An 18,140-nucleotide genomic window follows, 5' to 3' on the forward strand; every position below is an offset into this window, starting at 1 on the left:
TGGCCAAGCAACAGCTGCACTAAGCAACTTGCTCCCCTAGAGAAATTTCAAATGTTACAGAGAAAAAGTTGTTTACAGCAAATGCTGTTTCCTACTGCCTTGCACATTCTGTGGCTTTCTATACCTCTGCTTGCCTGACTCACAGAATTTTCCTGCTAAAGCAATGTCAGTGGTACTGCTGGCTTAGTTGAGTTGTTATGGCAAAGGACTCAAAAGGAAAGAGGGCTGAGAATGACCCTTTCATCATGGAACTGGTGTCTGAAGAATGACTTTCCTGTACCATTTGTATCTCGTGTTTTAGTGGCCCTCATCTTGGCCAGAATGGTCCTGGTTCCTCTTCACTTTGCATTATAAAAGGGAATAAAGTAATACTTTCTATAACACTCATGTAGTGGGGAAATAATTGGATTTATCTCTACTTTTCTACATAGGTGAAAAATACATTGGCCATTAAAATGTAGACAAAGTCTCACTGGAGTTTTTAACAGTGAAAAGGAGGCTAAATCTGAATAAACTTCCTGATTTCCACGAGCTGTGGCTTGCACTCAGTTTTTTCCCCTTCTAAGAATATTTATCAGAAACATTTATGCCATTGAGGATTTGAGAGAAATGCAGGAAATGCAGTATGAACACATAACGTATGCACTAATACTTTATTTGTCTTTGTGTGTGTGGATTTGATGGCCAAAAAGGAAGAGGCCCCAAGGGCTCCTTAGTATGCAATTAATATTTTGGCTAGAAAAGCAGCAGATTGTTTCAGTATGCTTACATGTTATGACATCATATTCCAGTAAAATTATAATGAACAGAATTTTTGTTTGTCTCTGTGGCAAACCAAAATGAGTTTTCTAATTGTCAACAGACCTTGGTGATTTATATAATTATAGTGGCGCCCGCTCACACCAGCTTAGTTAAGGTCTGTCAGCATTTCTGTTATGAACCCCTATTTTTAGGGGTTTATAACTAGTTGTAAATATTTGCTTATTGCTGGGACTTGGCATTTAAGGTCACAGTCATAGAGCAAATATCCTTTTTCAGGTTGACTGTTCTAAAGGGATACCAATGGCATTAGCTAAAAAGTAGATTTCTGATGCTATGAAACTTAGAGGGAATGAAGAGAACGTGCTTTCTAGACCTCTTATTTGAGGGATCTTCTTGAGAATCTGAAATGTCCAGAAAAGCCAGATGAAAATTAGCTTGTTTAAATAGGTTGTATGTGACCGGTTGTTAAAGTATTATCCATTATCACATCTTTTTTTCTTTCAATGGAATGTATCATTTCACATGTCTTTTAGTTGTCTTTCTGGTCTTGTAGTCATCTGTCATTTGGCTGTGTCTGTCAGCTTATGTTCCAAGGAGTGTGCCAATATCACCTGGGAATCTTTTTTAGATAAGAACTGTCAACAAAGAAAAGTGCTAGCCTTTGTACCTGCTGTGTAGAATGCAGAGAGATTTAGGTAGTTTTAGCACTTTCAGAAACCTAATGAGTGCCGACATGAAGCGTTGCTCTTAGAAATCCAGGCTGTTCCAGTTCTGTGCTGAATGGAGCAATGGAGAGCTAAGGATTGAAGGACTGATATGTAGGTGTTCTTGTGATGGGAAATATTGTGCTGATATTTTATTGCACAGTAATCAGTAAATTTATATAAATATTCCTAAGATTGCTAATATTTTTCAGTCCCTTTTAATAACTCTCAAGTGCAACATTGGGAAGGTTTGTTAACAATCAGTGGCAGAAGTATCATCTTAAGTTTGTGTGGGGTTGTTCCTTACGTTAGTGTGCATCTTCAGGATGCAGAGTCATTCCATAATAAAACTGAGTTTACTTGTTGCGCTGTACTCTCAGACTATAATATTATGGTTACTTCTAAGGCTTGTTGTTAATACAATCTCTGTCCTCCCCACTGAAAAGAGGAGGATGTTTTGTTTCTATTTGACATGCTCCATGTTGTAGAAAAGCCATTATCCTCAAGGATTTAGTCCATTTTCTGAGGATTTCAGGTGCTCCTTTGCACTTTCTTGGCAATGTTCATATTATCAGTTCTCAGTTAAGTCTGCTTGAGGGCAAGTAGAGCAAGAAAAGTTTAATCAAAACTATGTAAAAGCCTAATCATTCTGCCAATGCCAAAGAACTGCATGAGGCTCTAGACCCACAGGCTGAATATCATTTTTCCACATTATCACATAAATAGCTCCCTAAACACTCTTTAAAAGAAAAGATGAGGAGAGGAGGAGGGAAAAAGAGAGAGCCTGTTGTGGGATCTGAGTTTATAAAGTGGATTAAGGTTCATGTGTTTTCGTCCTTTGCATGTAAATGGAAAGGTAGGTCTAGTAACTCAGCAAGAGCCATGAACTTCTGATGGGTATTGTATTTGCCCCAAATCTAGGTAATTGCTAACAGCACTGCCACATTCTTTATTACTGAAAGAGGATTGTGAAGTTTTGAGGTGGGGTGTGCTCTCAAGGTGCCTACTGCTTTTGTGTGACATAGCTTATCCTGTGCTAAGTTGCAGCTAACAGAGGCAGCCAACAGATGTGGTGGTTCCCAGGGATCAGTGAGGATGGACACTCCTGCTGGAGCTCATGTTTTCAAAGAAGAACTGGTCATAGATGTGGAGGTTGAAATCAGTGTAGTGATCACGAGCTAGTGGCAGGAACTTGAGAGAACAAGGCAAATATCACGGATAACCAACTGGACTTCAGGATAGCGGACCTGGGTCTATTCAGAGACCTGCTTGGAAGAACCTCAGAGGGTGCAGTCCTGATGAGAGGAGGAGCCCAGGAAAGCTTCGCAAAGTTCACCTCCTCCAAGCTCAATAGTGGTTTAACCTTCCGTCCCAACATGCATGTAGTCAAAGAAAGGCAGCAGGAAAACTGCATGGGTGCACAAGGAACTTCAGACTAAACTCAGACAGGCTTGTGACCCAGGATGAATGTAGAGACACTGTACAACTGTGCAGGTATGGAGTTAGGAAAATTAAAGTACATCTGGAGCTGAATCTAGGAATGTAAATGAAAGGTATATGAAGGGCAACAAGATGGGCTTCTATAGCAGCAAAAGAAAGACTAAGGACCCATGATTGAGCGGGGACGGGGACCCATGGAAAAGATGGGGGTACTCAAAAATGCTTTCATCTCAGTCTTTACTGATAAGCCTGGCCTTCAGTGGTCTCAGGTCCCTGACATCAGCAGGCAAAACTGGAGAAAGTAAGAGATACTCTCCATGGAAGAGGATCACATTGGGGAACAATTAAACAGACAGGACAGGCCCATGAGGCCTGATGGGATGCACCTGTGAGTGCTGAGGGAGCTGAATGATGTCAAAGTGATGCCAGCCCTTATTAGCTTTGAAAGACTTCTGTGATTCGGGAAGTTTTTGAGGAAGAAAGCAAATTTCACTCCTATTTTCATGACGGCCTGGAAGAGGGATCTGGGGAAATAATAGCCTCACTTCAATCTCTGAGAAGATGGTGGGGGAATTAATCTTGAAAAACATCTCTGATCATGTTAAGAATGACAGCTGACTGTAAGTAGTCAGCAAGGAGGAGAGTGGATGTTGTTTGTCTTGACTTTATTGAGGCTTCTGGCACTGTCTTTTCTAACATCCTCATTGACAGACTCATGAAGTATGGCCTAGATAAATGAACAATGAGGCAGTTTGAAAACTGACTGAACTACGAGGCTCAAGGAGTTGTAATCAGTGGCACAAAGTATAGCTGGATGTCAGTCACAGGTGATGTACACCAGTGATCAATACTGGGGCTAGTCCTATTTGATACTGTCATTAATCATCTGGACGATGTGTCTAGAATGTACCATCAGCAAGTCTGCAGATGATACAAACCTGGGAGGAGTGGCTGATGTACCAGAGGGTTCGTCTGCCATCTGGAGGGACCTTGACAGGCAGGAGAAGTGGGCAGACAGTAACTTTGTGAAGTTCAGTAAAGGGAAAGGCAAATCACTGCACCTGGACAGGAGTAACTCCACACATCACTACAAAGTGGAGGCTGACTGGGTGGAAAGCAGCTTTGCAGAAAAGGACTTGGGGGTCCTGGTGTACACCAAGTTAAACATTAGCTGGTAATGTTCCCTTGCAATAAAAGTGGCCAACAGGATCCTGGGCTACATTTAGAAGAGTGTTGTCAAAAGCTGAGGGAGGTCATCCTTACCCTCAGCCCTGGTGAGGGTACATCTGGAGTGCTGGGTCAAGTTTTGTGTTCTCCAGCATGAGCTACTAGGGTGATGAAGGGACTGGAGCATCTCTCATCTCAGGAGAGAATGAGAGCTGGAACAGCGTAGCCAGGAGAAGAGAAAGTTCAAGGGGTTCTTAACAATATGTATAAAATATATGAAGGGGATTTGCAGAGAAGGTAGTGTCAGGCTCTTTTTAGTGATATCCACTGAAAATGAGGCACAAATTGAAATACAAGAAATTCCATTTAATCATAAGAGAAAAACTTTTTTACATGGGTTGCCAGACAAGTTGTTGGAGCTTCTCAAAACCCAAGAGGAAGTGGTCCCGAGTCTCTTAACTGACCTGCTTTGAGCAGTGAGATTGGACTAAAAGATCTCCAGAAGTCACTTCCCACCTCAACTATTCTTTGTTTCTGTGATAAACGAAGAAAAGACTTTCAGAAGAATCGCATTAGCTGTGCAGAGGAGCCAGGGACAGACAGCTGTGGAAGCCAGCTGTGGAAGAAGTGTAGTTGATGACTATACTGATGAAGCTTTTTATTATTTTTCCCCTTGATTTTAAGTAAGTGTTAATATTTTTCACTTTGGAAATACAGTTTAGCCTATGTTTCATGTCAAAGACCTGCTGCTAGTTCTTAGATTTAAATACTTTTTCACTGTGAGGGTGACAGAGCACTGGCACAGGCTGCCCAGAGAGGTTGTGGAGTCTCCTTCTCTGGAGACATTCAAAACCCGCCTGGACGCGTTCCTGTGTGACCTACTGTAGGTGATCCTTCTCTGGCAGGGGGGCTGAACTAGATGATCTCTAGAGGTCTCTTCCAACCTCTGACATTCTGTGATTCTATTTCAAGGTATTATTTACATCTATCATCTGCATATTCCCTAAATTTTTTAATTAATATTCCCTAAAACAATATTGCAAATCGAGTGAAACTACTAAATCAGAAGAAAATACTGATACAGGAAGCATTTTATGTAAACTCATTTAAGTGACGGGAAAAGTGAAATTCTGCCTTTCACTAGAAAAACCTCCTTGTTTTTGAGGTAAATTTCAGTCTGTAGCTACTGTACTTTTTTATTGTAAACTTTGTCACATTCCTAGTGTCTTGGTATTGTGTTTGTAACTTTTAGAACAGAGGGAGGCAGAAAGTGAATGCTGAGTGTCAGAAGCAATCAAGGACACAGTGGAGTGGGATAGAAAACAACATTCTTGAACTGTCTGTTTCTTTGGTTTGACAGCTGCTTTGTTACTGAATGGCACCATGGTGTTTGAATTTTATTATGCATGTAGGACCTTTGTAGTGTTCTTCCCGCAGGAGTGTTCAGACACTGGAACGGGTTGCCCAGAGATGTTGTGGAATCTTCATCCGTGGAGATACCCTCAATACCCTGGACAATGCTTGAACAAGACACTGTAACTTCAGAGCCTGACCCTGTTTTGGTGCTGTGTGGGACCAGATAACCTCCAGGACCCTTTCCAGCCTCAGTTATTCTATAATTTAATGAAAATGTTACATAAGCAAATGCATTTCCAGGCCTTAATAATTCCCTATAACTGTGTTAAATTATAAAAAGCAATACCCACTTTTTGCATGTTGCAAAGGCAACTTAGCTCAGCCCTCCAAGGCCCTATAGCCAGAGGCTTGCTGGAGCCACTGTTATGGTTTTGCTCTTTCCATATAAGTGTATTTTTAGAATTAGGCACAAAGTTCAGGGACACCGAGACTGGAGTGCTTATTCAAACTTGTCTGGGTTTGAAGTGTGCTGCTTTCTGAAAAACTTCTCTTTTCTTGCTAGTTGAAACAAATCAGCTACAGTTATTAATGAAATGAAATGTCAGAAAGTCTTCATACAAAAAAATCACCATAAGTGTCAACAGATGAAAATGGAGAGAGCTTACTTTAATAAAGATCCTTTAGGAGAAGAAGGATAATATAGTACTTTGTTGTGGGTTTTGCTTTTTCTGACTCTGAGGATGGTGGTGATGGAATACCTCTTTTCTGTAGAAGTTGCTTATGTGGACGAGCTCTTATTTATGTTTGTAGTTTTCACAGTGCTGTGACAGGAACTTGCAAACCTAAGAATGGAATTGCGTCTCTTTCTTCATTTGCAGCTAGTGAGAGACAGGTTTCAGGGTAAGGAGTATGGGCTGGGTAGCTATTTCAGGTACTGAAAATAGAGATGTGGAGTTGATGATACGAATAAAGACGTTGCTTTCTTTGAGGAATAATAGCTGTGCCAGTTTATAGGAAGACGTTTTGGTTTTTTGCTTTAACTTTCTTTTGATGCCTCTCAGACATACTCAGAAAAACAAAGCCTGCCATTGTATTTGGAATTTTTCTTCTGTAGGGAGGAGAAAAAGGGAAAACAATATGGTGGTGATTGCTGCTTTTACTTTAGTATCTGGCAAATGTTTGGCTATTACAGTGTTGGAGAGCTTCTCCCTATGCTCTGTTACTCTTTTGGAAGATAACTCCTTCATATCCTCCACAGCAATTCCAGTACTTGAAATTTAAAAAGAGGCTAGAAGTACATTGTCCAGGTCCCTAACCCTCTGCCACCTGACTTGTTGTCCCCAAGAGCTGAGCAATGCTGACAGGTTTCGGATGAGAGACCTTGTATTCTTTCTGCCTCCGTGCCACTTTTCTATGGCACAGGAGTTGTCTCCCAGGCATGGCTTCCACTGGAGCTTTCGGTTCTCCTTAGGCTTAATCTTCGCAAGGCTCAAACCAAGAAGAGAACAGAGCTGGGCTGTTGGGCTGCAGTATAGTAGAGCTCGTTGCAGAGCCCTGCAAATGTGGGTGAGGAGCTGGTTTGCACACAGGAGCTGCTGTCAGGGTTCCTGATGGTTTTACTGAGGAGTGGTCCATGTGTTCAGGTGTTGAGTTTTACTCTGTGAGAAAAGATAATGTTATATCCCTATTACTCTATAGCACATAAAATGGATTATTAGAATTAGTAACTTGTATTGTTGTTTTCTTCTTCTGACTTCTTTCCAGGTATCACTGCCCAGTGCCTAAAATTTTCTATGTCCAGTTGACTGTTGGCAACAGTGAGTTTTTTGGTGAAGGAAAGACTCGTCAAGCTGCGAGACATAATGCTGCAATGAAGGCCCTTCAAGCTCTCCAGAATGAGCCTATTCCAGAAAAATTACCTCAGGTTTGTTTCCGAAAACCATTCCTAATCTTCACTTTAAGATACCAGATCGAACAATTTAGTTGCTAGTTTTTCAGTGTTTAATTTGTAGTGTTTTTTTCTCAAATTAGCCTCAGTAAATAGAGAAATAATGGTAACGAATTGTTAGTATGGAACTAGACTTAAATAACAAAAGTAAGTAGGCAACTTAAAGATGGGATTGTCAATGGTGATTAAGTAAAAAATAAAATCAGAATAAAATATTTGAGGTTATACAAAAAATGGAGAAAAAGTCCATTTAATCAGTGGCTTCATGGAGAATGAATTGGTAATCTTAAATATGTGTTGTGCCATGAATATGATTTTTGCAGTTGAAATGACTTGTCCCCAGTGTGCATAAGAACCTGATGGAGCTTGCTGACAGCTATTCACCACCTGTCTGATGGTTTAGGCTTTTAGTCATTTGATGCCTTTTTAAATAGCTAGCTTGCACACTGCTGTGTTTGTAAGTGGCATATATCGCTCCTTAAAAATGAAAACATTTTGTTGTGTTTTAAAAAATATTTAACAGAAAAATTATTCTCAGAATAATCTTTGCAAAGGAAAGGACAAATATAATAAAATTGCCCAGCCAAATAAACCAAAATGAGTCCATGATGAGACAGAAGTTTTATTTTGCACACTTTCTGATTATGCATGTTGAATTCCTGTGCACAGTACAAAACAGTACTAATAGTACCTTCAGTGTCTTGTGTGGTAGTTTTGAGCTGCTTTTTAAGAATGTAAACAATTTTCTGTATTAAAATCTTTGTTCTTTCTGCCTCACCCTGCATCTACGTCCTCCTTTTCATCCAAAGAGAATTTGAATACCCTTTTGTTTTGCTATATTATTTTTCTTGATCAGGAAATAATTACTATAACATTGATTTTTTAAAAAAAAAACAGTAAAACTATTAAAAAAGAGTATGTAAACTCTTAGGAAGAATCCATGTTTCCTTTCTTATTGTTAATTTCCTTCCTTTCTCTTTTGGTTTCCAGTCAAACGTATTGCTTGACAGAGAATCCTTAGCAAAAATCTGAGTGGGAGTCTCATACTACTGAAACATATTTTTAGCTCAGAATTTTTGAAAATTGTATGTTTAATAATGTATTTTATCAAAAGAATCTTTGAATTCAAGGTATCTATTAATCAGAATGGAAATTAAACCATTAAATGCATAGGATAATAAATAATAGACAGAAATTAATGGGACGTGTATATATATATATATGTGTGTGGGTAAGTAACATCGATATGTACCTGGTTTATATACTGGGTTTTCATAGTCCAAAATCTTTAATTAACGTTTTTGCCTGATTGGGTCTATTTAATGTCTATTTACACCAGTGTCTGTTAGGATGTGCAGGGTTTTAGAAGATTTAGTCATGGCAAATTCAGTTTCTGAAATTCTTTCACATGCTTTAGTGTTGCCTGTCTCATGACTAATGAAGTAATGTCGTTCTTCTCTTCACCACCATGAGTTATCTCTGTAAAATATTTCAAATTCACCATTAGCTATGAGAAAAATAGGGAAGATTCCTCAGGAGATGATACTGTAGATTAGGTGACACATTCACACAGTACTTGCAAGACCCGTGGGAGTACTGTGAGTACCTCCCTCCTGTGTGCAGGGGTTGAAGACCACTTGGGATACTATAGAATCTCAATAGCAGGTGTAGGTATGAGACTAAATCAAGTCCTCAGTCAGGAAAACCTCCATGGCTTGGTTATGCTGAGGGTAAAGGGAGCTCTTTTTGTGGGCTTGTCATGAAGAAACATCTCTGTCATGGGCTAAAGCTGTTGGACTGGAGAAGTCTGCAGGTAACACTATGCCCAAGTCATGGTGGAATGTGAAGAGCTGCATCGTGTGGAGTGAAGTGTAGCTCTCCAGACAACTGGAGGTTAGTTGAAATAGAATTTAAGGGCTTCATGGTGCCGAGGTTCAGGCTTCTCCCTGCTGCTGGTCATGTGAAGGGCACTCAGGGCTGCTACACAATGGTGGGATGTGCCCTTACTGTAGAACGTGGTCCAAGTCAGTAAAACTCTGCTTCTTTCAGCAGAACTGACCTGCCGGGGTAAGACACACAAGACGATTGAGTCACCATTCCTCCTACCTCATATGTGGATCAGAGCCAGTACACATTGGAGGCTGTCTGGCTTCAATTACATGACTCGATTAAGCTTCTTTCTTCCCCAGCCACTGCCACTGTGCTTCCAAGGAGAGCAGAGAAGGGGAGCCAGGACAGACCTGCTGGTACCAGTCTGACTCTGCATCCCATTAGTAACTCAGTGAATTTCACTGGAACGGAATCTGTGGCACATAGCACAGTACATACATGAGTTTACCTTTTGACCTTCTGTGGTTGCCTAGTGCAGCCTCCTATACATTCTTGTTTCATTTTAAGACATCCTTTCTTAAAAAAAGGCTTAGTTAAGGATAAAAATCTTTTTCCCATATTAAACCACTGAAGGGGAGTATTGCCATCTTAATACTTCATTGAGCAAACATGTAGAAGAGCATAAGGTGAGCAGAAACAAGAAGCACTCAGCAAACAGGGCAGGGTTACAGGTGAACATGAACCTGCTTTCATAAAAGAGCTATTGTGTGTCTGCCAAAGGACCTCTGCTGTCTCGTAAGAAAGGCCTTACAATTACAATTAAAGTGTCAGTCGTGGAATGAGGATCAAATTTAAACTTCAAGTACCTGAGACGCTCCTGAACATGTTTTATCTTCCTTAGGAAAGTCATACGACTAAGGTTTGAAACTTACAGCTCAGTACTAAGGTCTAAGCCTTAAAATTCATGATCCTCCCTATTCTCTACTCCTGGTTAGGCTCTCTACTGTGTTTGATGGGAAAATAAACAAGGAGTAATTGTAAGGACAGTAGGGACAATCAAGGCTTTTCTGGACTCATGCGTTTGTATTAATCATGACATTTTAAATAGTAATTTCTACATTCGATTCTACATATCTGGTTAAGCAAGAGTTGGGAGTTGATCTGTTCTCCCTAATGGCGAATGATAGGACAAGGGGAAGTGGCCTTAAGTTGTGCCAAGGGAGGTTCAGGTTGATATTAGGAAGAATTTCTTTACTGAAAGGGTTGTCAGCCATTGGAACAGGCTGCCCAGGGAGGTGGTTGAGTCGCCATCCCTGGAGGTGTTTAAGAGATGGGTAGAGATTGCATTGAGGGACATGGTTTAGTAGTGTTGGTAGGACTGGGAAAAGGTTGGACTCAACGATCTTGAAAGTCTCTTACAGCCAAAAATGTTCTGTGATTCTATGAGTATAGGTAGAAAGCCTAATAAATAGTCTTGACTTAAAGGCTTGATGACAGTCCTGTTGCTTTTATATTCTTTTACGTAAATTATGCTAATGATTGATTAGTCCCGATTTCAAAGATAATTTGCAAGTTATTTCTTCTAAATGCACTTAGCTTCATTTTCTGTCTAATTTCTTAACTTTGCTAAATGTAACAAACAGATATCAAAAATCTCTCTCCCATATACATTCACAGATTATGCTTTAGTAATATTGAATCTTGTCATAGAACTGATTGTTTCCATAGTTTCTCAGTGTAAAATTGATTTTTCTAATAACTTCTTTATCCTTTTGGCTTTTCTTCTCAGCTTTTCAGATTATCAATGTACCTTATAAAACACAAACAACTGATTATAATACTAAGATTCTCACTATTTTTACAGAATAATATTGCCCCACTCTTTAATTTTGATGCTTTTTATGTCCCAAAAATATATTTTTACTCTTATTTTCATTTTGTTCAGTTGATCTTTCACAGTGAACCTAGTCAATGCTTTTCCTGTCCTATGAATAATAACCTACATTCTTAATTTGTGATACCTTAAATTGCATTATATAAAATGAGCTAGAGTTCCTATGTAATTTCATTCCAACTACCCTTGTTACTGCTTTTCACTGCACTCTTTTTTTTTTAGCAGGTTTTATAAACTTTATAAATTTTTGTTTAATATTTAGCTCCAGATCAATGTGAAGGATGTAAATTGCTTTTTCAGATTCAAAATTTTGCAGCCGTTTAATGAGACAAAAAGCGCTCCAGGTCTGCACACCGTAGATGACTGCTGAATTTTTGGCCATATGTTATCTTAAAGGTTAATATATTAAGTATTAACAAATGGTAGATAGAAGATTGATAAATTTAATTGTTAACGTGAGGAACCTTTTTTAATGTTATTTTATAATGTCAATATCTGCATTTTGTAACTGTGCTGGTGACTGAAGATTTAGATCAGACTTTGTTATGTAAGATGGGAACTCTGCAGGAATCCACCTAATTCAGCCCAAGTTTCTTTGATGTTTACCTCCATTAATAAAAAATTAGGAGCCTGGCCAAGGTTACATGGCTGTTGAGAGATCCCAGTTTGAAACATTCAGAGCTTTGCAGTGTGAAAGTAGCTGAAAGTGAAATCTCTGCGAATTAAGGAAGATGTGGCCTGGGGGACAAATACCAACAGGTAGCAGTGGCAGAAGGTGATAGCTCTGTGACTGATACCCCTGTTGATGGGCATCTGAGAGAAATAAGACTTACCTAAAGTGTAAAGCAAAGTCGATTTTAGGCAGGATAATGTTTGCCTGTGCCTTTTGTTCTTTTATCTCTTAGCCTCTCTGTTTGTTAGGTTCCTATGGATAAATAAATAATGTTCTGTGTTGAGCAAGCTGTTCTCTGTCACTACCTTTTCACACTGGTCATAACTCTCAGAGGGAAGTCGATGGAGGGGCCATTAACCAGCAGGACCTGCTGAGGACACCTGTAACCTGGTGACCCAGTCAAAGAGTGGGGGTAATTCAGTGAATTTCTTCTGTATTTCACTGAAGTACAGAAGACTTCTTCCCTACTCAGAAGGGGTACCCACAGAGAAGCTGAGAAACAGGTCAAAGGATCTGTTTGATCATCATATTTGACAAAAGAAATGTGCATTCCGATTATTGTTATTATCCATGTCATTAATAAGACTAAAATCCATAGAAATTATTTTGCCATCTGTCGTTAATTTATAAATTAATGTGTTTGTGTTCCTTTATTATGAAGCATAAGTGCATAATATATGAGTTCGTGATCAGCAGGTGTCTGGTAATGGAGTGCTGAGATGAATGTACAAATGCTGATTTACAGCACGACAGGGCAACTCAAAAGTCTTTGACAAATCATGGGAGAAGCATATATATTTTTTTGTCTTCTAAAAATTGTAACATGATTATGTATTGTTCATTTTCAGAATGGAGAAACAGGAAAAGAATCAGAAGAAGATAAAGATGCAAACAAGTCTGAGATCAGTGTAGTGTTTGAAATTGCTTTGAAGCGCAATATACCTGTCAATTTTGAGGTATGTGCGACATATTTTTCTGTTTTTGAAGAAAATTTTTTAAAAAGTGCCACTAAAATTCAACAGTTAATAATATTAATGTATTATGAATATGACATTTAAATTAGTACAGATTATAAATAAAAAACGGTGATTTATCAGAGTCTAAGACACTGAGTTTTTACTATTAAGTTAGATTATTTTTCAGAAGTAATAGAGATCTAATATTTGGTTCTAAACAGATGGTAGAAAGACAGTTCAAGCATTTTCTGTATGGTGCTGTGGGATTAAATCAGTAGCCCCACTCATTCTGATTTGAAATAATCTTCAGAACAGTCAGCCAAAGTCTTTGCTTTAACTGTAGGTATTTGTACTCGGCAAAAGTTCCCATTGAGACATTTGGCATCTGATGTGCTGTCTTCAGAAAGTCACGAGTATCTTTTTATCTTTCACACTGTTTGACTCCTTATCTAGCTCTATTGAAGCCTTCATGATTTTTTTTTCTTATTTCATATTATTTTATCTGTGAACCTCCTTCTGAAACCTTTGTTTACCTAAAGTTATAAAGAATATTTGGAATAGCTCCAATGCTATCAGTGAACTGACTATGGGAGAATGAGTGATAGAGGAGAATTTTTCCGATGAGAAAGTCCTTACACAAGCTGGTTGTAAAAATCTAACGCTGTTGTGGTAGGAACCGCCAGACTTTTAAGCTGAATTTTTCTCTTATTTTTATTTTTAAATGCAGAAAATGCTAGTGTAAGTAGCTCTTTAAAGTTTTATTCTTCTGCTTATTGCTCTACATTTAAACTAAGTATGTATGAAGGATGTGGGTAGTGCCTGTACTGATGATGGTTATTTTCTCCAGTGCTTTTTCCTTTTGAAGTAAAGGCACTGCTTGCATGCCAAAAAAATAATTATGCTGCGGTGTGCCTTGCACTGTGCTGTGTGCAGTTTACTGCCATGTTTGGACCATATCCCTGAATTGGCCAATGTCAGATTAGCTATTTGGACCTTCTTAGAAATCTGAGAAATCTCTCAGTAGGTAGGTGAGGGAGCCAAAGACCAAGAACATTGTTTTTAAAATTCCCCAGTACCACAAATATGTGCGTGATTCATATATATGGTCTATGCGAAATGGACTATTTAGAAAGATAAGAGAATGTAAAATCTCAAGGATAAAATTGGGGTGTCTGGGGGTGTTGTATCAATTTGCAACTACATGGAAAGGACATAACTCTTGTATAAGATCGGACATAATGGAAACATGTGCCTCTCTTTCGGAAAGGAAGCTCCTAATTAGCATTTCACTTTTCACACATCACTTTCTACCTTAAGTATTTAAAAGTATTTGGAATAGTTCCATACAAATCCATACACTAAAATACAGGGAGATGTATGGTCATGGGTCACAGAAATAGCTTGGAGGTTGGAAAGAAAAGTAGGATAATGCTTTGAACGTCTTCTTAACCTAATTCCTGTGTTTCAGCTTATTTAAGGGAGAGAGTTTGGTAAGGAGAGAATGAAGGCAGAGACACTTACTACGGGAAAAGTCTAATGTTTCATTTGCCAAAGAATGTTAACATTGAAAAAAGAGAGTTTCTTACTCTCCTGACAGGTTTTGTGTTATTTCCTGCCTTTAAATCTAAGTATAGGTGAAATTCTTAAATAGAGTTTTGATTGAAGTTGGTACTGGCTTATATTTCAATAAAACTGCAAAGCAATTATGGGTAATCCCCAGGATCTGATGTTTCTAATAGGATTTTATTTACAAATGGTTTTGTGTTATTCCAGGCAGGCATCAAAGCTTTCTCTAGCTTATTTTGTGTGCGATAGCTATAAAATGATCTGCCTTTTCTTCATCTGGCGAAGCTTTAGTCAATGTTCCAGCAGTGCTGTGTTATGCAACAAAGTAATGGTCATAAAGATATGGAAAGTTCTATGTAAACATGTTCTCAGAATTGCATGAGGGATGGAAAATGGGAAGAGCATGCAGAGCCCTGTGGGTTTCTTCTGTCTCCTGTTTTGTGTAATAGGGCTAGTTTTAATTTCGTAGGAACTTTAGGAAGAGTTTTAAGGCATTTCCATCTATTAAATTAACTAAAATAAAAGCATTCAGTTCTAACAAAGAACAAGTTTTACTCCATACTGATCCCTGGTGCATCCTTAGCTAACTTTATTCATCAACTTTTAAATCAAAATGCGAATTCTGCAAGGCATTTGTGGGACTCTCAAAGAACAATTTTGAAGGAAGGCTACAAAACTGATTGCTGTAGGAATTGTTAGAAGAGCTGTAAAATAGTCATTTTGCTTGTCATACTCTCCTTAACAGTAGGCTTTTTTTGGTTCTTTTGCAACATATATGTTTTTTATTTTCAACTTGTCAGTAAGGAGTTGGGTGAGCCTCAAAGACATAACTGAATCAACAACTTCAGGTATCAGAACATGTTGAAGTGTTCTAGACTGTCATTTTATTTTCAGTATTTTTCTTTGAATTGGAGTGTTCTTTCCTTAGAACAGCAAATGCAATAATATATCTTTTTCACTCTCAGTGTCAAGAGTGAGGAGATGGGGTGTCTGAAGAGGCAAATTTTCTGCCCCTCCATCCCCTTCCAGTGTTCTGATGGAAAAAGTTGCAGTTTTTTGTGTCCCAGTCTTATCAGAGGTTCTGTATTTTGAACCAGTATCGAACCAAGTTACTGACTTTGGGAGACTGAGCACGTTCTCGGTGAGAAGTTTTGCTCCCATCTACCTCCAGTTCTCCTGGGGGTTAAGACTTTCAGATTGCATGATCGACGTACTGAATAGCTCTCATTTGGGTTTTGCATGATGACCACCCTTCCTCATTCCAGTTTTAGTAAAACATCCATACTTTTTTAATTCTTATTTTTTTTAAAAAAAAGGAAAAATCTAATATGTTTACCCACACAAGCACATGGAAATATATTGGTATTTTAAAACTTCTAAATAATCACGGCTGTAGGTGACATGTTTTTGTTGACCTGCTTTTTGTCTCCTCTTTTTTTTTTTTTGAATGTCCATTTAATCTTTTCATAATCTTGCGAATTTTCTGCCTGGAGTCTCATTAATAATTGAAGTGGTGTTGCTTTTTCATTGTAATCGTACTGCTGTTTTTCATTTGTCAGCATGATTCATTAAGTTAAGCCAAATTCACTCTGGATGTAACTTGACCTTAGATGTGTTTTGGCCCCATGTGTTTTCTCTTGCTGGAGTTATTCTTTAAATCAGTTGAACAGAAAAAGAAAAGTGTATTGAACTGTCACCCTTAATCAAATTCTCAGCTTTAAATTAGCCATGATTTGATCCACGGGTCGTATCTTTCAAGTGAGGAAATAGTTTAATGTACTAATGCATATAGTGTTCTTGGATAGCAAAGGCTGAATTTCTTTTCCGTGTTTTCTGTCCCAAGGCATATATCACAACTGTTTGAAATCATGTGCAGTAAAATGATATAAAAATTGGGGTTAACCAAAAATGTTGTTAGGTAAATATTTTTTTTGCTAAATTACCAAATTTGAATGTTTAGCTTGATCCGGATCCCATCTGAATCCTATGGGGTTCATTCCATTGACAACACAGACTTTTTTTCATTTACACACTAACAGAGAAGGAGTTTTGAATGTGTTCCAGGCAATTATTTACCTTGTGTCACATACTTAAAAGTTTAAAAGATGAAAAACACACCAGAATACATTAGTTTTGTATTAAGAAATACATTTCATGTATATGAAAATATAATCTGGTTTTGTATTAGCATTCTTTTATATATATATATGTGTGTGTGTGTAGTGTGCATTTATATATATATATGAGAAAACTTATATAAAACTAGTATTTTAGGAACTCAGCAATTATATTTCTTAAGCAGTCATTATATCTTTTTTCATCTGGTCAGTATAGACATTCTTGCATATTTTATTAATACGTTATACTGCTTGTAGATAGAAACACCTATATAATGGTATTAGTAAAACCATAAAAAGATTAAGAACTTTAGTAAGGTTAGTTTAGCTGTGTTTTACAGCCAGCTTGTTAATACTTGGATAGCAATGTACAGGGATGGATTAAGATACACTTTTACAACAGAGTGGGAAGCACTGCCGTGTGACGAAGGTGTTGAGCACTGATATGAAGCCCGACTATGCTTGAGAGCAGGAGATCCTGGTACAGGCAGTGCAGCTTCCCCTGGGTCAGCGCCTCAGAAACTCTGCTGCCTTCTCCCGCAGTGAAGCGCTAGCGGGCAACTTTCAAGTGAGGCAGTCTTGAAAATGCTTCTGGAATTACAACCTGGAATATTAGAGTGGGAACACTCCTGGACAACAACAGAAAAGTCCCGCGCTGGCACAGATGTCATGTCATTCTGGGAAAATGCAGAAAAAGTTGTCTATTAATTTTCATTTTGTGTCTTTTTATTGATATATGCTGTGATAATTGTATTTGCTGGGTGAAGTTGCCACAAAAGAGAGCTTAAAAAAGAAATACAAGCCTAACGAGACCTCATTACAGTGTAACAGCAGAACTAAATAATTCAGGGGACATGACCTTGATAAAAAGAACTTTAATACAAAACATGTTGTAATAATATTAAGGTTGAAGGTTTCAGCCTGTTAAAAATATAGTTATTACACCAAGAAGGCCCTAGCACCTTTACCTCAGATCCCTTGCACTCAGGCTTTACACTTCAACAAATGCTTTAATGTAATTGCACCTACTGAAAAAATACATGTTTATATTGATTTTGAAGGTAATACAAAGAGATGACTGTCAGATGCTCTAATGTTTCTTTGTAGGCATTACATGGAAAAAAAATTAAATTAGGTAGCTGCTTCCGCCCATCAAACAAAATAGCTGAACCTTTTCCCAAATGAGATCTCTTAATTCCTGATAGACGTTGTCCAGACTGGTAAATGGTGCAATGTTTGGAGATGGCTGTTTTAGCACTTGCAGTGCTGTGTTTTGCTGGTGAGTGCATCCCACCAGTAGAGCCTCCTATGAGGAGACATGCGTGTGTGAAAACGGAGATGGAAAAAGAGCTAAAGGAGGGTGCAGCATTCACTTTCCCTGTATTATTATAACTTTTAATAATGGAAAAGTACTTCAAACAGATTTTCTCATTGTCACCCTGAATATGTTTGGAAGGGAATGAATGTTCCCTTCAGAGGGACAGAGAGGGACCTGGGAGTGCTGGGTGACAACCGGTTGCACATGAGCCAGCAGTGTGCCCAGGTGGCCCGGAAGGCCAATGGCATCCTGGCTTGTGTCAGGAGCAGTGTGGCCAGCAGGAGCAGGGATGTGATTCTGCCCCTGAGCTCAGCCCTGATGAGGCCTCCCCTCGAGCCCTGTGTGCAGGGCTGGGCCCCTCACTGCAAGAAAGACACTGAGGGGCTGGAGCGGGGCCAGAGGGGGGCAA

The 18,140-nt window shown here is 38.7% G+C and overlaps 1 protein-coding gene across 1 annotated transcript in view; it reads left to right on the forward strand.

Annotated features, from left to right (window-relative positions):
• STAU2 (staufen double-stranded RNA binding protein 2) overlaps positions 1-18,140 on the forward strand; it is an 89,232-nt gene that overhangs the window by 25,020 nt on the left and 46,072 nt on the right. Inside the window, exons 5-6 of the mRNA XM_009864812.1 lie at positions 7,194-7,353; positions 12,623-12,730. Of these exons, the coding sequence (XP_009863114.1) occupies positions 7,194-7,353; positions 12,623-12,730 (268 nt within the window). The remainder of the gene's footprint in view (positions 1-7,193; positions 7,354-12,622; positions 12,731-18,140) is intronic.

The sequence above is a fragment of the Apaloderma vittatum genome, unplaced genomic scaffold, assembly GCF_000703405.1.
Source record: "Apaloderma vittatum isolate BGI_N311 unplaced genomic scaffold, ASM70340v1 scaffold452, whole genome shotgun sequence".
NCBI lineage: Eukaryota > Metazoa > Chordata > Aves > Trogoniformes > Trogonidae > Apaloderma > Apaloderma vittatum.